The 21,756-nt window shown below is 35.7% G+C and overlaps 2 protein-coding genes across 2 annotated transcripts in view; one reads left to right on the top strand and one right to left on the bottom strand.

The window, feature by feature from the left end:
* The window catches only part of LOC147076334 (A-type potassium channel modulatory protein KCNIP1-like), a 209,191-nt gene that overhangs the window by 38,683 nt on the left and 148,752 nt on the right, over window positions 1-21,756 (top strand). The window lies entirely within an intron of this gene.
* On the bottom strand, window positions 7,875-19,961 carry LOC147076335 (cathepsin B-like). Its single transcript, XM_085941589.1, has 6 exons — window positions 19,893-19,961; window positions 18,398-18,466; window positions 16,158-16,303; window positions 13,265-13,368; window positions 9,510-9,734; window positions 7,875-8,056 (listed from the first exon to the last, which is right to left on the bottom strand). The coding sequence occupies exons 1-6, from the start codon at window positions 19,959-19,961 to the stop codon at window positions 7,875-7,877; spliced, it is 795 nt and encodes a 264-aa protein (XP_085797715.1).

Genomic DNA, 21,756 nt, shown 5'->3' on the forward strand with positions numbered 1-21,756 from the left:
CGTCACATTTTGGACATCTTCCTCTAAAAACGTTGAATTTAAAGAATATATTTATCCTTAAATCCCTGCCCCTTTCGTCACAAATCATTATATCAGACTCCCTCCCCCTCTAGAGTGTGACGTCATATATGGACGGCCCCTAAACATAAAACACGATTAGGACGTCTTGGCATTAACCTATATTTGGCAGAGCGTTGGAGCGAACCCTTTTTTGAGTTGCTCCGCTCCAGCTCTGCTCCGAGACCTAATACTTGCTCCGGCTCCGCTTCAGGGTCTGCTCCGCTCCGGGAAAGAGTTTTAATTAGAAGTATTATACTCGTATGTATACAGCTGATGTTTAAAAAAGTAGTTTTAAAATAATCGTCACTGTCATTATTAATTCTATTAAACAAACCGGCAGCAAATCGTCTCTCATTATTTGCCTCTTCTGTCAAAAAAGTGAGGTTATTTATCACTCGGCAGTGTTGCCATATTTCAAATAATTCCAGTGTTGCAAAGTGTCAAAATATACTATTTTCATTGGATTTTAGGACGAAAATTTAATAATAAAAAAACATCCGGAGCAGTGGGGCACTACAAGTTTTCGGTGCTCGGGCTCCGCTACTGCTCCGGGTAAAATCCCATTGCTCCAGTGCTCCGTGCTTCTGCTGGGAGATCCGCTCCAACGCTCTGATATTTTGTTCCATGATTCGGATCTATACAGACTATGAATGCTATTGCGAATTTGCCAGACGTAGAGTTCGAACCAGTAATCCACGGCTTTGTAAGAGAATATTCTCTACTGGAGTTTCAATATTTACCTTATTATAATTGTGTACCTACTTGTGAATTTTATACAGGTGAGTAGTTCCCACCTAACTCTGGTGAATATTATAATATTATAAACTTATGTTGTGAAACTTTTCTTCGAAAAACTTTTAAAACCGAATTTTTAAAACATCGTTAAAACACGATATTAAGTGAGAAAGAGAGGAGTGTTTATAAAAAGTTTTATTTGCGCTCAGAGTGAAGCGAAGTGACCAAATTATACGGATGTATATAATATGATTACAGTTGCGAAGGGTGGGGGTAAGTTGTTACGATCCGACATAAATAGTGAACATTAAGGCTATACTTCAGTTGAGGCATGGTCTAAAAAGATTGTGGCCAGGCGATGCGTGGATTGTGCAAATGACGCGTGCCGAACGAAATATAATTTGTCATAAAAGTCCAACATGCGTCCATTTAATGTTATGTTTATTGTTATATTACTAATAATAATAGTATATTCATTGTCATTGAATTTTTTAGTCATCTTTATACGATTTAAGAATATTTTCATTCGACACCATGACAAAATAAATCGACGTGCGCACACTTCGACTGTCAGTCTCCGATTGGTGAGTCTAGGCGATGAATGAGAAATTTCGTCGCACCTACTGTTGAAAACTATCATGAACCGATAACTAATCTTATGTAATTATTACAACCAGCCAGTAAGCAGGAATTAAAAATTCTTATGCTCCAATCAGTGGCGAGGGCTGGAGGTAGGCTGTTACGAATCGACATAAATAGTACACACTAACATTTGTCAGTAATATATTAATTATATATTAATTTTCATTGAACTAAGACTAAAATATAAAGATAATGTTTGTTAGTTTTTAAAATAAAATTATACCCTGCCTAATCCAAGCCATAGTAGATAATAGTGAAACAATATTCGTTTATCTATAAAATATCTAAAATTATACCGTTAAAGCATACATCATTTTAGATATTTTGTATATTTTTTATCGATTATGGGTTGGTTTAGGCAAAGTTTAATGAATTTAAAAAAAAAACTAACCACTGCCATCTGTAATATATATTATATATTATGTATTCTTAATTCAAAAAAAACCAATAAGTATGACCTGAAAATGTGCACTTTTTTGTCTGATCGCCCATAGCATACTTCAAAAAGATTCATTTCAAAACCCTATTCTCAACGATATTCATATTTCTCTCACTCTGACCCCGTTTCAAAAGAAAATAAGACGTGTTTTAAGGATTTATTATTGTAGATAAGGCACCGCATTGTTCATAGAATTGCTTTAAGTCTAAGGCATAAAGCCCACCAAAGCGGCGCTCGGTGCGCTCACTACGAAGTAGGCCCCCTCCCACCCGCGCATTATCCTTCACCTATGTAATAAGGGGCACAAGAAGCACAAAATAATTATTATTATCAGCGTCTCTCATATCAAAGCAATAAAAATATTATTAAATTTCTCGGGGCTTGTAATTAATATTCACGATGAAATCATTCTACCAGCAAAACATCGGACACGCAGCAACTAAACAATGAATTTACTGTTATTAAATAATGCCTACTTGCCCGTCTATCGACGACGCTTCCAGAAGCGTGATTTTGCTAGCCGTATTCAATGAATGGGCTACGTTGTATTTTCGTTAATTCGTCCCGCTGAGAAGCCAAACAACGGTGAATCATGGGGCGGGTGGGCACAATGCGTCGTCAAATCCAGTGTGCTCTGGCGTATTTGATTATGTTGTATTTTCGATGATTTACGCGCCAAAGTTCCCCACTCACTGCGTTAAGTGGGTTTTCGCCTAAGAGTGATATTAATAAGCAGTAACGTCCCTAGACAAAATGCCACCCCATTTTTTATACAGTATTTTGTTTCATACTTTCACCACTCCAATAACTAAGAAATGTGTTCAATGGATGAATTAGATACCAACAAAATATATACCACTAAATCTAATTTAAAATATTACGAGTCCACGGTTTCAAATACATATATTTAAAAATACACTTGACAACTTTCAAAACTCGCGAGTGACTGGCAAAAAGATTTGGATTTGTAGATACCTACCTATCATTCAAAATATAATTCGCAAATCTGCACGTGTCAATGCTGGTCATCAAGGACGTGACGTCCAAAGACAGTGGAAGTAAACTAGACATCGCGAAACCGATATTAAAATTACAGTCCTGGTAAACCTTTTAAGCATGTTGCAATAAGCAATACATTTTGTTTCCAACTATTGAGCTGATTTTTTTTAATGGAAAGATATTTCCGCCATTACTAAGTTTATGTACTTACCTATTTCTATAAATAGAGGTAAACCTAATGATTCTCCTCGATTTGCCGCCCTTCGAGTAACTGCTGCTCCCAAGCGACGCTCAATCTGCCTACCCCCACGGGACGTCACTGGATATAAGTGTTATTTTGGAGCAATACTGACGCACAGAAACGTCATTTCTCACATTATTGTATTAAAATGTGGGTACATGTCTGTTTACTGAAAGCCAGGCGGGAACAGCGGCAATTATCATAGCCGATTTCGGCAAAATTTATGAATTCAAGAATGATAACTTAACCCAGTGGTCGGCAAACTCATTAGTCAATAGAGCCAAATATCAACAGTACAACGATTGAGATTTCTTTTGAGAGCCAAATTTCTTAAACTTACTGTATAGGTACACTGTTGGCGAAATATCATTCTTAATAATGATCATATTTATTGATAAAAATTTAATTGTAAGTAAGGTAATAAAATTAAATCATGACAATGACTGACAAACACTTAATGTGAACAATGGCCTTGCATCTCCTTGAAAAGTTTGGGTAAGTCAGGTTTGTATGTTGTTGTTTTTAATTTTAGGCACGATTTCTGATTCTCACCAATACTAATAAGACGACTTCTCAATTTACTCTTGAAAAGGTTCATGCTTGAAAAAGATTGTTCGCATGAATATGTAGAACCGGAAACGGAAAGAACAGCAAATGCTAGTTTTTTCAACTGATCACATGAGTCAAGAATACTATTCCAGGTACGAGTATTAAAAATCATCATGTCTTCCTTCTCCGGGTCTTTCAAAGCAGACTACTAAACTTGTGCTGTGAAACTTCTTCTTTAGGACCTGTAGGTAGATGAACTAAATCGTACAAAACGTGAAACTTGTGCTGTATCATTTATGTCACAAGACTCGTTAACTGCTATTGATAAAGCTGAAACCAATTTAAGATCTTCGACTTGCTGGTTGGTCATATTCGAAGACATTTTGACTGTTATATCAGCTTTCACTGTTTTAGCCCGTACGTGATCATTTGTAGCAGAGCCACACCCAAGGGGCCATAGAGCCACATGTGGCCGACCACTGATCTAACCTAACAAATAATGCGGTATATCGGCTATTTTGAAAAAAAATGTTTGCCGCTGGCTTCCATTAAATAGACAAGAACCGAAATGTGGACCCGGTTATTTGGTTTTTGTTTTTATATTAGACGCCTCATAAAATTTTTACTACCGCTTCGCTCTACCGTGTACGCACCTTAAGTGAGTTGTACAAGTTAAATTTTGTTTTTCATTACTTTTAATATTCCACAATAGGTTGTCAAGTGATTTGGGTACGCGATACGCTCAAAAGTTTGATAAAAATATAAGTTTTTGAGTGCTTTCGCTGTAGTAAATTAAATATGTTTTTACCAAGTAGCTACTTACTCATATTTTGAATATAGGCTTTTAAGATTGGACTCGTAGATGGCGTTCGAAATAAAGAACTGAAATTTGGGACGATTGTTCACATGATAACACAATCACCCCAGTCATAACTATAAACATACCATATAGCGTGAAGATCAATTGTTTTGATCAGTGCTCGAAATAGAAAAGTTTATATACCGGAGCGCTCGATAATTTTCCGAAAATATTAAAGTGTGCGAATTTGTTTTGTTATATTATTATACCGTATTAAATTATGACGTCCACGATAGCCTAGCGGCTTATAATGTCGTGGGTTCTAGGTTCGAATCCTGGGTCTGGCAAGTACAATATAGGTAAAGTAAAAACAAAGCAATGATTCGGTTCGCGGATACGTACGCATACGCGCTCATCGGCTGCCAGGTATTTAGTATGGCTCCCCATCCACACGCACACCATCAACCAACCGATTCATTGTTTTGTTTTTACTGTACATTGTTTTTCAATTTGTGTTGGAGTTGTTGGTTAACATACATTTCTCGTAAAAAAAAAACACATCGGTTAGTACAAACCTCTACTCTGTGGTGGCCCATATGATCCTTTTAGGATCGGACATGGTCAAATACTGTATAGAGGTCGCTAAGCAGATGAAATGGCAATAGGCTGGACATGTTGCTCGGCGAGTAGACAGCCGTTGGACAAATGCCGTCATACAGTAGTACCTACCCAAGGGGCACTAAACGCCCATAGGGACGCCCTAAAATCTGCCATGTGCACTGTATTTCTGGGCAGAGAAGGGCGAAGAGAGCTAAAGGAGGCCTTCGTCCAGCCAGCAGTGGATCGACCCCGACTCATGATGATGATGATGACATTAGACTAAGATGGAATTACATGGCACCAAAGAACAAGGAAATGAATCCTGTGATATTAAACCCAAATCCTATGGAATAATACAAAACTCGCATTATCCAGAATTTATGTTATTTTATGAATACCTAAAAAGTTTATAATAAAACAATACAAAATCTTATTATTGTTTGTAAAAGTAAATGTGTACTACATGTAAAGTTTCTTATTAAACTCGATTTAAAAAAAAATGTAAATTAATGTAATGATTTTTACAATAATTTCTGAACCGGAGCGCTATTTAAAATTATCCACGAAACGGAACGGTTTTACTAACCGGAGCTGTGCTCCTGTGGGTTCCGGTCCATTTCGAGCACTGATTTTGAAAAGTCGAGAGAACAGATTAACTAGGTAATTGGATACTTTTAATATAGTATTTTAGAGGTTTTTATAGCTAAATTTGTCGATATCTATAACGAATACCGGTACCTATTGATATTTTTATTCGGTATTGAAATCCCTAGCAACGCATAACTTGCCTACCTCCACGAGACGTTACTGAATGACATCCTGCGGCATACATCCCAATCGGTTAGGAAGTTTTGCCTTCTATGGCGGCACATTATTACAAACTTGTATTCCCCTAGTTATAAAATTACGTACCTACCTTGTCAAATTTCGAAATCATAATCCGTTTTTATTAAGAGAAAAAACATGAAAAGGGCATTACGTTGTCATCAGTGATGTCCTTCTGGTGTCCGTAGTGGCTCTCAAGAGCCGGTTGTTAAAAACTTTTACAATTCCTAATAAAATTAATATATTATCATTGTTTTTGTAGGTAATAATAATAATTATTGTTTTAATTTAGAAATATTTAGATAAAGCCTTCACTAAGTGTATATTTAACAGTGGCGAAGGGTGACTTTTCGAAAGAAGTAGGCTGTGGAGATCAAAGAAAAAGAGCACACTTGCCACGTATACTCACGGGAAATAAGACGATAATACGATATTACTACTGATGAATAGGTACACACTAATGTCAACGTCACACTAAATCGATGAAATTTCGATAGCTCACTGACGATATAGACTTGAGCAATGTATATAAATTATGTATTTTCCTATACCTACACGTAACATACGCCTAAACATATATCATCTGTAAATATAGCGGTATCAACAGCTCAACATGACAAACAACTTAACGATATAAATATATTATATTTTAGTCTATGACTGAATTAACTGATTAATAATCAGTAGATACAATAATTATTAATTATTATTTTAATAAAGCGGCATTCCTCGACACTAAATAAATCCTGAGATAGGCTTTGCCTTATAAGCTTATAGATTTGTATGGACAAAACCAGACTTTCGAGTGAATCGATATTTCAATACTCGCTAGAGGCACTTATTTTTTATTTATTCTACATTATCCTGACGATAGATGGCTCATTTATATATTTTTTAAATATTAATTAATAATTATTCTGACAAGAAGAGTGGGGTCAAGACGTTTATATGCTGTTTGATACCCAAATCATCCTGAGTCCTGAAGTCCTGATGGAGTAATATTCCTTTTGCCTATATAATTTGTATTTTTTCCATTTCTGGGGGGGGGGTCCAGACTCAACCCTCCTTATATATCTCCGCATATATTTAGTATCTTTTATCTATATTTATCGATGACTGCCGCTTTATTCAAATAATAATTAATAATGCAATAATTAAAAAAAAATCTATGGGTTCAATCACGTTATATAAAGATAGAATATTTTTAAAAATAAATAATAATTTTATCTCGTGATTATTATTTATCAGTTAATTCAGTCATAGACCAACATATATATATTATTTTTTTGTTTAGTTGTTTGTCATTTTGAGCTGTTGATACCGCTATATTTACCGATGATATATTTTTAGGCGTATGTTAAGTGTAGGTATAGGAAAATACATAATTATTTTATATTCATCGCTCAATTGTAGATCGTCAGTGAGCTTTTGAAATTTCATCGATTTAATGTGATGTTGACAGTAGTGTTTACCTATTAATCAGTAGTAATATCGTCTTATTAATTGAGTTAGCATTTACTTGGTAGAATTCCATTTTACAAGAAATGAAAATATAATTAATATTAACAAACCTGTAGAATTTAAAATTAATTATATTTTCATTTCTTGTAATATCGTCTTATTTCCCGTAAGTATACCTGACAAGTGTGCTATTTTTCTTTGATCTCCACAACCTACCTCGTTCCAAAAGTCACCCTTCGCTACTGGTACCCAATGAAAATATTAAATAACAAAATTGAGTGATTTTTTTTAAATTGTGAGGAGTGCTCTGCACTTTATGGTATTACAGCAGCAGCCACTGCTCAGGGAATAATAATAAAAATGCCTATTCTAGTTGCAATCTGTGTTATTTATTTGACTTGTTCCAGTGCTCTTACTAGATATTATGGTAGTGCGTGAACAAACATGAAGTCGAGGTCTTGAGATCATTAAAATATAATAAAAATGTAACATCGTTGAAAGAATCAGAAATAAGCATGGAATTGTTAGGCGTCTTTATACTTGGGCATACCAGCGACCACATTGGACTCTATTCTGCATTCATTTGACCCCCGCAGGATCTTGAAGTAGCCGTCGCCGCGATAGTTTGGTCCCCAGGAGTTTGCGCAATTCCAGTATGGAACCGAATCAATTACGCCCCATCCAATGATTTTGATGGCATGTCCATCTGGAAATGAATATATGACATTTAATAAAGATGTAGTGGTCAATGAATTCGGGCTTTGTCAGCATTATTTTGACAGTGTAAGAATTAGCACCTCATTTAAACTATCGCACAATGAGCATATTCTACACGCGTGTCAATATTCGATGCGATCGAAACGTTTGAAGTGCAATAATGCAGAGGCCAGCAGTTTTCTCAATTGCAAACTTTAATTTACCGAATATTCATGCATATAATTCAGTCTAAATACATATTTGTATCAATGACAATCTCTATCTGATCCGTAAGCTTAGTATCAGTCGCTCCGCACAGCATTTTTTTCCACCGAGCTCGGACCTCGGAATAGTATCATAAGCATTGTAACATAACGCTCTTGTAATACTCTTGTACCGACTGTTTACGCTGCTAATAAAACTCGCTCCCCCATCCATCGGAGAAACCACCAAATCTCGACTTCTCATTCTTCTCCTGAAGTCTCTCCATCTAAACCTACTGGTCATCGCCAATCACATCCTTGAACCACGAAACCCGTAAAGAAGATACTGGTTCAATGCTTCATCATCAATAAAAATAAAATATGTTGGAGTTAACAACTCAAGTCTTATGAGCAATTATAAGGAGTGATACAATGGGCATTACCTTATTACGGCGAGTAATGTAGACAACAGGGAAGGGCAATTTTTGAACCTAGAAATATATTCTGAGCTATTCAAGCTTCCTGCTTCGATTTTGTATGAGAAATTTTATTTCTGCTTCGATTTGTACAAACGCAGCTGAAGCGGCGATTACATTATGATCACGTCACGCGCTGTCACGTGCTGGTATGGCGACAAATTTAGTCTATGATTTTCTCATTCCGCAGAATATTTTGAATGGTCACTTTCTCTATAAACTGAATGATGGATAGTGGCAACTCTAATGTAGTAGTATTTTGAATTAATATTCATTATTCATGCTGATTTCAATTAATTTTACTAGTTTATCCGTTAAAATTACTTGCAATATTGTATCCATCGATAATATTTTGAACAAAATCCAACCAGCAGACTATAGACAATAGACGTAAACTCCAGACATAGACAATAATTGTGTCTATTACTGCAGTAAACACGTATCTTGACTTACGAGAAAGAGCTCCAATATAATCATCTGTCGGAGTTCAGTATTCTGTATAATTACAAACACGTAACTCAAGATACGAGTTTATAATATTTATTTGTCATTGCTTAAATCATATGTTATAAAGTATGTTTTGAGATACGTGTTGGTGGAATATGTGCGTATTAAAATTCTGAATTCATTGCATCAAACAACTCAAAACTGACAACAATTGAGATACGTGTTTGTAGAAAATTAGCGACGATACGTTAAATGAAGATTTTGCAAGCAATATGACTATTCAAAAATGCTAGATCTGGCAAGAAAAAATGCTATATTGGATGAAAAGCATACTAACCTACTGTCTTGTTGCTTTTATGCTGATAAACGGGCGTGGTGTAAACGAGAAAATCGTCGTAAACATCAAAAGCGGCTTCCACCGGGCCGTTGGTGAATATTTCCTGTTTGATCTGCTCCTCATCAGGTTTTAGGGTGAAGATATTCATTCCGAACATCTTGTCGTTTTCGTAGGATACATTATAACCATCTCGGCATTTTTTGTCACACGGTATAGGATCATCAACTGCAGACAAAGAACCGAATTGAAATATCATGAAAAATGATCCTGAATTTTTACAGGTACATTCCTCATATCCAGACACCGTAATTTGAACCTAACTATGAACATCTGGACTACAGGTATAACAACCTATGAGTTTTTGCGAGCTGTCGCATCCACAAGTGATCGAATGCGAGTGTCCTTGCAGTCAGAATTAATTTAGATCGTTTGTGTCGTCTTTTAGACATACCACATTCAGAGACGTCCCGTGAGGATTAGCAGATTGAGCGTCGCTTGGCGGGGCAATTACTCAAAGGGCGGCAAATCGAGGAGAATCATTAGATATATAAAAATAGGTACCTAATCTTAGTAATAACGGAAATAACTTTCCATTACAAAATGTATTAATTAACATAAAATGTTTAACAGGACTGTAATTTTTTGTTCGATTCGCGATGTCTAGCTTACTTCCGTTGTCTTTGGACATCGCGTCTTTGATGACCAGCAATAACACGTGCAGATTTACGAGTTATATTTGAATTATAGGTAGGTACCTACTCGTACATACTTACCTAATTAATTTATCCAAATATTTTTGCCAGTCATTTGCGAGTTTTGAAAGTTGTCAGGTGTATTTTTAAATGTATCTACCGTATAAACCGTGGGATCGCCATATTGTCTATTAAAGTAGAGATGGCATTTAAATTAGATGTTGTGGTATATATATTTTGTTAGTAATGTATCCATACAACACATTTCTTAGATATTGGAGTCATGAAAAGATTACTGTATAAAAAATGTTGTGGCATTTTGGCGCTGCCTAGGGGCGGCATTTTTTCTAGGAACGTCACTGACCGCATTAGAATATTAAAACCAAAATTTCCCAAAAAACCAGGAGAGCCACGGGGGATCTTCCAGTGGCTATATGTCTTAGCTGTAGTAGAACATTTGGAATATATTAGATCGATTAAAACGAGATATAGCTTGCCAGCGATTATTGTTAGCCCAATGCTCATACAGGTCACATTGAAGTTATAAAGAAAAAGTATGAGACCTTAATGCCGGGTCCAAGCTACGTGTAATGTAATATGTAATGTAATGCGAATTGTATGGACGCGAATCCTGTTGCTGTTCGAATTATCAAGCACTGCGAGCGCCTTTGTGTTCGTGTCGAAAACCGACAGCCGATGGATCAGCGCGAACGTCGCTACGAGCATTACATGTTAGTATGAGGCCTCAGTGCCAGCGTTCGGCGCAGCGTTGAGCGTTATGCGCAACTCAAACGTATAACCGTAAAAAAAGACTATGTCTACGAACATTTTCACACACGGTTATACGTTTGAGTTGCGCAAAACGCTCAACGCTGCGCCGAACGCTGCCACTCAGGACGTACATTTGGATCATAGCTACGCACGCGTTTGGACGCGGCCTTAGTAATCGAGTAGCAATAGTGGTGCATGATTATCAAAATAGATATATTGAGGTTTTTACGCCGAATGGCAACACGTAGTGATTAGGTATATTATAAAATTTTATATAAATATAAAAAAATGCATTATTTTCAAAATAACAGTTTTGTAAAAAAATGAAAAATACATAATAAAAAGTTGATGATTTCACTTAAAAATTGAAAAATATTAATTGTATATATATATATATTTCGTTTATAAACTTAAGTTTATAAATATTTAATTAATGAATAGATTCAACCAAAATGTATATTTTATTTTTCCCTAGCTGTTCTGTTGTGTCACTGTTCTGTTTTGTCTTGGAACCGTAAAAACATATTCTGTCACACGTGTTTAAGTTTATCTCATATTGTTCCACACTCAATATCCATAGCCTGTTTTAACAGTACCAGTAGGCTAAGCCCAAAGCCTGAACAAAAACGAACCATAAGTGCGAATGAGAAAGCATTCGGCACGCTTATATCTCCGCAATATGCGTTAGAGTACATCGACCACTATGCTAAAGGTACCATACTTAGTTACGACAACTTTTAACTAATGGCTCTTATAGTACCTACTCTCTGAAGCGTTTTCTAAATTCAGCTACTATTGGCTATCAGCCTTTGTATTTTAAATCAAAGTAGGTATTGTTTTAATCACTAACCGACGTCACGGATCACTCCAAGACATTTTAGTGTTGTAGCTTCCTTGAAATTGCTTATAGTTTTAACTACTTACATAATTACGTTTCTTATTCAACGAATAAATCATAAGACTTAAGAATATGGTGGCTTATGTGCGTGAGGGCAAAATCCGAGAGATGCAGATTCGATTCCTGCTGGGTGTCTTACTTTTTTCAAAAAGATTTTTTTTCAATTGGTTATAGGTAGGTCAATAATATATTTTCTCAAAAATGTTTTAAAATTATGTATGTTCAGTAATTAGAATGTTACACTCTTAAGAGTGGGTATAACAGGAGGCAGTGTGATTCATATTTCAGTCGAAGAGAGTCCACAGAGCGAGTACCACGTCATTTTAAAACAAATTTACAACAAAATCCCTGGTCATCGAAGATTTTATTTTAAAAACATAATAATAATTATTGACGGTATAGCAATTCATTGCAATGATTTATTAGGTTCCGTCACCGCTGTTCGCCGGCCGGACGAATGTAAAACAATGTGAAAAATAATAAAATTGCATGGGGTGCCTGCACGATAATGTTTATTTTTAGGCGTTATAAATTATTTCGTGCATTGGCTTTACTCAACCAACAAAATACAATAATATTACCTACCTATTGTTTCACTAGTACATATTAATATAAAAGTTGCGTTACTAGTTTGTAAAAGTGTCAGACTAAACTTAAACCAATCGGGTACATCACTAGATATATTCTACGTTTTTTAAAAATATGCATTAGAATTAAACAATACTTACCTATTTTTTTAATAATTATGTAGGTCTTACACATTAAAAATAAATACTATTCATTTATAATGTTTTTTGGATAGCACATGAAATAAAAATGTATGTAGATAATATGTGTTTCAACATCCTTCGTATGTTTAGTTCTCGTACAATTTCAGGTTAAAAAGTTATTAATCTATTTCTAAGTTTTTAAACAACTAAACTAAACTCTAAGTTTAAAAACGTTACAATATCCACCATATTGGTTGCAATACTTCCCACCAAACAGCTGATTAACATATTGAATTTAGTAACATTTAAGTACTTATATTAGAAGATACTATTTTTTGGTCACCCCATACTGGCTTAGTTGGAGTGAGTTTGTTTTAAATTTAATTTAGTGACCATTAATTTTGAGGCACGCATCGGCGGCGAATTTTTAATAATATTACTCTAGTAGACTAACTAGTTAGGACCACATATAAAAATATCATATTTTCAATTCTCAAGGGCATTTCTGTAGAGCGTCCCCTTATCTTGTGAAATATTCGTTGAATAAAAAAAGTAATTAATTAAAGACTAATATTTATATTTCATGGTGGTATATTTTCAGTAAAGGAAACAGGGCCACATTGTGGTACTTAAATGAAAAAATAAATAAATTTAATTCAATTAAATGCTTCTATGTTTACTTACATCCAGGGAGGTCATATGGAATGCATCCCTCGTTAGAATTTTCATTTCCTCCAGAGACGACTCCAGAATTGACCCAATATTTCCAGGGGGTATCTGAAAATGAAAGGGGAAATTTTCGCTAAAACTGTTTTCAAAGAATCTTTATAATTCTAATGGATTTAAGTTTTGTACTTATTCCATTTGAGTCGTTTTTGCGACCCGGGTTTCGCCGTTCGGCATCTTCAGGCACTGTGTACACTCAACAAAAGGGAAACACACACTGACTACGAACACTATTAACTCTAACTTATATAACAAATCAATACAATAAAGAAGGTAAAAACTTATTACTTACCTACCTATTAAGTCAAGAATCCAATAAAAAAAATATAGCAAACAAATTGTGAATAGTTGAAGTGTTTATAAAAAAAACTCCATACCTTAGCAATAAGGCGTAAAACCCACTTAACGGAGCGAGTGGGGCTCTCGCGCAAAATTTCACAAGTGGCGTGTAAATCATCGAAAATACAACGTAATCAAATACACCAGCGCACACTGGATTTGACGACGCATTGTGCCCGCCTGCCCCATGATTCATTGCTTTTTGGCTTCTCAGCGATACGAATTAACGAAAATACAACGTAGTCCATTCATTGAACACGGCAAACAAAATTACGCTTCTAGCAGCGTCGTCGATAGACGGGCGAGAAGCCATTATTTAATAACAGTGAACTCTTTGTTTAGTTATTACGTGTCCGATATTTCGCTGGTACAATGATGTAATCGTGAATATTAATTACAAGCCCCGAGAAATTTAATAATATCTTTATTGCTTTGTTATGAGAGACGCTGATAATAATAATTATTTTGTGCTCCTTGAGCCCCTTATTACATAGGTGAAGGGTAATGCGCGGGTGGGAGGGGGCCTACTTCGTAGAGAGCGCACCGAACGCCGCGTTGGTGAGCTTTATGCCTAAGATAAAGATAAGCTCGATAAGCGTATAATAAATCGCCAAAACCTAATAATATATCATTAGTAATAAATTATAAACAATAAAAATACTACACTCAAGAGGTGTAAAATCGTTCATTATGAGAACAATGGTAACGTATTGGAAATTAATGGAGTTAACTAATGAGAAACATCTGCAAATTACTCTTTGGTCGATGCAGTGTATGAGAAGACCAATAAATAAGTAATACACGTATTGTCACTTCCGAATTGAAAGCCCGAAATGAACCTATAAACAATAATATATACGTGTGACACCAGGCGCGCAGACGAGTGGGGGATTTCGGGTCTAGCTTCACACTTATTCTTCTTCTTCGGGCATATCCACTCTTTAGTCGGAGCATATGGACACCACGCGACGCCTCCAAGAATCCCTGTCCCTCGCCAGTCTTCTTGCTTCGTTTTAGGTCAAACCAGCATCCCGTAGCTTTCCGTATACATTCTATAGTTAGTATTTAGCAGCCTTCCAGGACGCCGGAATCTGGTCGGCTTGAAAAACAGGCAAGCCAGGTTCAGGTTTTCTTCTGGCATCCGCAGCACGTGGCCGAACCAGGTCCAACGTAGCCTCTTCACTCTCAGCGTAATGAGAGGCTGCTTGGTGCGTTACCGTATCTCCTTGTTGCTCCTATCCGTTGCAAACATCCGTTTTCGAAGCTCAGTATACGGTTCCTCTGAGTCTTCGTAAGGTGCCATGATTCGCTACCGTAAAGCAGCACCATCAGAACGCGAGATGAGTTGTCATGCAACCTGTCGATTGTTTTTTGAATGCCCTCGATTGAGTTGTCGAATAAGACAGCGTCATCGGCGTATTCCAGGTCGCATAGCTTCACCGTGGGGGTAACAGGTATGCCTCGGTCATGTGGTATTGACTTTCGTAGTATGAAGTCAAAGAGGATGATGAAGAGAAACGGAGCAAGGAGACAACCCTGTCTGACTCCGATAGTAACCCGGAACCATTCCATGACAGTGTCACCAATTCTGACACAGCACTCGCTATTTTCGTGCAGGCATTTGATTATGGCAATGATCTTGGGAGGGACCCTTATGCTTCCAGTATCCTCCAGAGAGAGGGGTGGTGCGGACTGTCGAAGGCCTTCTCATAATCCACAAAGCAGCAGGCCAGCGGGCTATTAAACTCACGGTTCTGCTGAAGAAGACATCGAAGGCTGCGGTTTTGGTCTGCACATGCTCGACCAGATAGAAACCCGGCTTGGTTTTTCCTGAGGACGTATTGGGTCCCTTATTCTCAACAAGAGATTATTTGCCAAAATCTTTCCCGGAACACTGAGTAGCGCAATTCCTCAGTAATTGTCACAGCTAAAACGGTTACCTTTTTTGTGAAGTGTGATGATTTCACCGTTAATCCAGTCCCTTGGACAGCGCTCTTCTTCCCACACCTTGGTCATCCTTAGTATGTGTCACAGAATAAGCTCACTCTACCCCACTTCTATGCACATGGACCCAAGTTTATCTGGTTACATGTAAATTGTACCTAAAAAAATTCACCATAGCACAGTTCACCGTGAGTTTTCTTATCGGAATGAGATGACCGTACTTTATTAGATTCAATATGAACATTAATTAAATTTTCATAGCTGATTTTGGAAAAATTCATAAATTCAAGAGTGAAATCCTAACCTAACCTAACAAATAATCCAGTATATCGGCTATTTTCAATATTTGTTTGCTGCTGGCTTCCTCTAAAGTGTAAACCGACAAGAACTGTGTTTTATTTAGACATCAATTTTATGTCAGTGTCTACTATACGACCTAAAGAGGTTGGAAGGTCTTTAATAGACGGCCATATATTTCTCATACAACCTTTCACGGTGAAGTGTGATACGGCGAACTGCATACGTACAAGCTTCCGGTCCCAAGTTTATCTTACCAAGTTCGTCTATGCCAAGGCATCCGTTGGCATCAGGATTGGTGCAGGAAGTAATGTCCATAGCAGAGTAGTGGAATTTCACTTTTCCATCAGAATGAATGCATGTTCTGTCTGTCATGGCTTCTGCAGCTCCGAAAGCCCAGCAAGAGCCGCAGGCTCCCTAGAAGAACAATATTTTCATTATAGCTAAATTGCACAAGCAGAGTGGCTGACTCAACGACATAATTTCCTCCACCCAGCGACGTCCCGGGGCGCCATTTACTCGAAGGGCGGCAAATAGAGGATAATCATTTCGTATACAGTCAAACTTGGTTATTACGAGGAAGATGGGACAGACCATTGCCGACACAAATAGAAAGCTGATACATTCACAACGACTGGTCCTACCTTTTCCGACCCTCCCGGTGTTGTCTATGGATGACCTGTCATTGTTCTATATAGTGCTCATACTGACGCGTCTGTCATGTTCACACAAGGAATGGTTTGGTTTGGATAGATGAGTTACATGATAAATAATACACTAGCATTAACACACATTTTACAAATGTAATGCATAGATCAATGCTACATAATATTTTTTGGAAATAGATATTACCACCGGTTTTTGTGTGAAGGACTAGTCTGACTTTGACTGCTGATGAATAACAGGAATGTATATTATTTATAAATACCACTGATAGTTAATAATTATATTTGATATAATCAAACAATATTTCAAGCAATTTGGGATCTGATTTTGACAGCTGAACAGTGGACCACTCGTTGCTTGTGCAAAAAGTTACGTAACGCGCGTGTTTGAACATGTACCGTTTTAAAAAAAAAATCGGTTAGGTACATGTTCAAACACGCGCATCAACACGATCTTACTCCCTAATTCATTTATCGTTTGTCGATTTATGGCAACGGCCGTATGTTGTAGCTTGGCCACTTGGAAATGCCAATAGAAATGGCGTATTTCAAAAAAATACTACCTTATTCTTAGGTCAATAATTATTATAAAGTAAACATTATTCGTTGAATGTTTATCACATTTGAATGGTCAAAGACGTAGCTTATAATCGGTATCTTTTAAATTATCTTTAAACGTGTAAATCTTGCCCATTTTTTGAATAATAAAATTATTAATAATATGCCTAATTCATGTCAAATTTGGGATCACAGTGATTATCAATATAATTTTTTATTGTAAATATTTCACTATAATAAGTTTACTAATGTTTTCATAAATGCGTTCAAAAATTAATAAATATTAAAAATCTTAACACCACTTCACATGGACCTACTGAAATACGACTATATTCTAAAACATTAGAGCGAGAGGTTTAAAATAATACTATTTAATGAAATAAAAATACTTTATGCGGTCATAAAAATAGATTATCACAAATGTCCAGGATCATGCTTTGAAAATAGCATAAAAGCTCCATTTTGACGTACGCTGGGCATGTGGGCCGTTAATGTAAATTTTTTATATTTATAAATAACATTGATAAAATCGGTCAAAATTAAATCTAGTATAATTTATACTATTTAAGACATTTATTGTTAATATTGTATACGCTCAATCATGGAAATACATAAGTTTAATGGAGTAAATAATATTGTTATATAAATAATAATGTGAATTTAATATGAGATTGCTGTTTCTGATAGTAAAGACTTAATGAATGGGTTAGCGAGATTTAAAATAGTAAAGCAAACCATGGTGTACTTATGGACTTTCCGCTTCATAAATCTAATTAGTCAGCCTAATATGAAACTGCCGTAAAACGTTTGAGATCATGGTGGAATTACTTTGTTAATAGTGCGAAGCATTGCTTTTTTCCAATCTTTCTCATTTTTATTAATATAATATGTGAAAAATTAAAATGAATCTGCAACTTACACATGTGTGTAAATCAAACTTCATTCAAACTCTAAAAGTATTTTTTCTGTTATATTTTCGTTTTTATTTTATTTTCCATTAAAATTGATAAAAAAATCAATCCCAAAAGATTCAGGATTATGTTTACCAATCCCGGGATTCATAGGTATCGAAAATAGCTCGGGATCCCGGGATTGGATTCCCTATCCAAGACAGAGCAAATTAATGTATCGCAAAAAATGACATGTCAGAAGCCACTGTTAATAAAATCTTTGTTTTATTTTTTTATATGTGTGGCCCACCTCAAGCTCACAAGCTCAGTAATATTTTTTTTGGCCCACCAAACGATTTGGGCTGGGCACCCCTGCTTGAGACACGACTGGTACTCACTTGATCTCGAATTTCCTTTATGCTCTCGCACATCGGCCACTTGGTGCGGCTGTCAAACTCTTCGGGAAGGTCACCTATCGTCTTATGCAAGAATACCGGCAGATTCAGTTTGTCTACGACACGGGTGCCGAGCAACCTTAAAGATTAGTAATTCACAAAAAATATAGACAAATAATGAACAACAAAAAACGGTGCATGTACTTACGTACGCGCGTTAGAAGTGATACTTCTTTGGCGTAACAAAACAAAACAAATAAGTAGAAAATACGATAAAATAATTGAAGAAAGATATTAATGCAATGAATAAAGTTTTGATTAAGCTGATGCTTCTACCTACGAGAGGCACCTTGCGGAAAAATACGAAGATTGCAATTTGAGACATTTTTTTGATAATTTACAATTTTATTTCAACTGTATTTATTAATAAAAATGTACTTATCTGAAAACTTACAATGTAAAAAAATCTGAATTTGTTACATATTTATGTCCACAGTTACATTATTATTACATTATATTTTATGGTCATATTTATTATTAAATTTAGTTTTTTAATTTTTCAATTTTTCATCGTATATATTTTTGACTAATTAATAGTTTAATATTTTTTATATTTATTTAAAAAAAAATATCGATTTTTATAAAAAAAATACATGTGTATAAAGCGTCAATTACATTGAGCTACTTTACGAGCTACTTGTTGGAGAATTTACAATCTGCCTGTAAAGTCGCCCAGTGTCATCATTGAACAAGCTAACAAGCAGATTGTAAACAATCTACCGAGAAAAGTTGAAAGCCGGTCAACTTTACACGCTACGCGTCTGCGCAGTAGAGCGCAGTAGCAACCTACCGGTAAAAAAACTACGTTATGTCAAAGTTCTGGTTTCTCAGCGAATGGAAAGTTTTGTGTGTCATCATCACAATCGCAGTAGCTGAATCGCCCGCTATTAAATTCGACAACAAACAGCTCGTAAAGTAGCTCAATGTAATTGACGCATAACTTGAAAACCTTTTTATTTATATGAAATCTTATTTAGGTATGGTTCCAATATTTCGCTCTAAAAGTTAACACATCCAAGGATGAGGCTGTTAAAAATAGTAATTTTTGACAGTTCAGACGGTTAACTTATTGTAATAATTAACTGCCTGAGCCCTGAATACATAAAGTGATAAATGTGATATAGTTATTACACATAGCTCTTTTTTGATGTTAAGTGATGTGTTAGAATGAAGTCCTTACGTCACCATAAACCTGTAGGAATTATTTGACACTGTTCCCATAAATACCTTTTGATATCTATGCCATTGACAAATTGTGTTTCAGCAGTGTCCCTTTTGTTGACTTTTTCAATTATCTCATCTGTCGTCCTACCCAAGACGATCGTTGCTATGGTAAATAGAATCAGCAAATTCCTCAGAACCATCTCCATTTTGGTTTGCACCTAAAAACGAAATATTTTAATTTAATCATTGGACTAAAGACTCCGAACTATCCAATAGTTCCGTCCAAACTAACCCGCCTCGCACCACACTCGGTCTTAATCAAGCGTGTCTCGAGGCCGTACATTTGGGGTTGCGAAACTTTAGCAGTCATTTACGATTGGAGAAAATGCCCATGTACAAAATGTACAACTTTGACTGAGTTTAAATAAGACTTAATTTAATGAAAAGTGCTCATGCAAAAAAGGAGCCTGGAACAATTATAAAATATATTAATTTAATGGTATAATATATATTATTAATATGATTTTGTTTTCTAATATGTATGTTTCTGAGATTTAAAAATTATGTTTTTCTTACTTACGTAGGTAATTAATTGTAGGTGTCACAGTTGACTGTACAAGTATAATTCACTAATACTTAACTGAACGAATATATTAGGAAACATTATCCAGTATATATACTTATTAAAATCACATATGTACAGTGATTATCAAACTTTTAAATCTTGCTGCGCCCTTCGTGTCTATTTTTTTTTCACGGCGCGGCGTGATGGTTGAGTCCACTCGTTGAGACATGGATATACCTACATCCATTAATTTTACTACCCTTCGAGGGACGTGGCTGCATATACATAACGGGAGCGGAGGTGGGAGTTTTACACACCATGTACCCTTCGAGGATTAGGCAAGAACTAGCTTCTAATGGTCTGACAACCAGCAGATTAATTTTATTTTATATTTTACGTACATATTTATTTGATTAGGTTTAAGAATAATTACAAAATGTAACAGTCTACTTGCAAGTGGCGAAGGATGGAGGTAGGCTGTTAAGATCCAACATAAATAGTGCTCACTAAACTTTTTCAGTCATACAAAAAATATTTGTTTTCATTGAACTAAGACTAGACATTGCAGATTCTGTTGGTTAGTTTTTAAAATGTAATTACTATTACGACTTTTTTACTATTAGAGCAAATTTAAAATGTGTGTTTTTCTTATTTATCTTGTCGATTCGCCATGCTGGGCCCTCCCTAACCCGGGGCCTTAGACAAGAGCCCTGTCAGCCCCCCCTTGTGGAGCCTATGCCCTACATAGTACAACTAGTTGCTAAGGTGAGATGGTCGCTATTAAAAAACAATTTTAAATCGGGATAAAACGCATTATAATTCACAGACTTGCAACACTGCAATTATTTAAAAAATATTTAATTCATTTTATATAATATTTTTTTAATCGCCCGTGGTTATCGGTCGCGGCACACAGTTTGAATACCACTAAGTTCTAATATATTTATTGTATTTTAATGTATTTCCAACTGTCCTTTCCTTATCAAATTACCTATAAACTTTAATGTGGGTACATTCCGTTTTTCGTATGCTCAAACTAAGTAGAAAGCTAAGTTAAAAAAATCGGTGTGTGTAGGTACTTATGTACGCGCGTTAGAGGTTATACTTATTTGACATTATAAAACAAAAACAAAACTTGGGACAACCTAGATTCTTCGACTAGCTATTAATTATCTTGTTAAATTACACACTCAAGAAAAGGGGCCGCTTATTGGAGCGCCGTTGGTTTATTTATATATACTTTAACTTGTATAACTAAATTATATAATTATTTCTCGTTGTTTTTATTTTTAAAGTAAGTAACAACTTACTATCACTCTGACGTTTAATTGTTTGTTTACGTAAGGAATTGCAAGTGGCCGAAAATAATAAATTAGTTAATTCTACTATCAAACTTGCATTTGTATACAGCTGACTGATCCACAGCTAACTTCATACTGTCGCCCACTTTCGTAACGGTGTGCGCGCGCAGCTCTCATTTCACTCTCTAACAAACGCCCCAAAAGAGGTATAACTTCAAAAATGTATTGCTTCTGTTGTGAAGCATCGACCCTCGATGCATGAAAGATCCAAA

The sequence above is a fragment of the Rhyacophila brunnea genome, unplaced genomic scaffold (assembly GCF_057557595.1).
Source record: "Rhyacophila brunnea isolate RB1 unplaced genomic scaffold, BYU_Rbru_1.0 scaffold_13, whole genome shotgun sequence".
Classification (NCBI taxonomy): domain Eukaryota; kingdom Metazoa; phylum Arthropoda; class Insecta; order Trichoptera; family Rhyacophilidae; genus Rhyacophila; species Rhyacophila brunnea.

Bases quoted from the DNA above. Each gene is read 5' to 3' on its own strand.
- LOC147076335 (XM_085941589.1), bottom strand. From the start codon at position 19,961: ATGTACGGCCTCGAGACACGCTTGATTAAGACCGAGTGTGGTGCGAGG. The intron at 9,735-13,264 runs GTAAGTAAACAT...CTTTGTCTGCAG, and splicing joins TCCATATGACCTCCCTGGAT to TTGATGATCCTATACCGTGT. The intron at 8,057-9,509 runs GTTAGTATGCTT...ATTCATTTCCAG, and splicing joins TAAAAGCAACAAGACAGTAG to ATGGACATGCCATCAAAATC.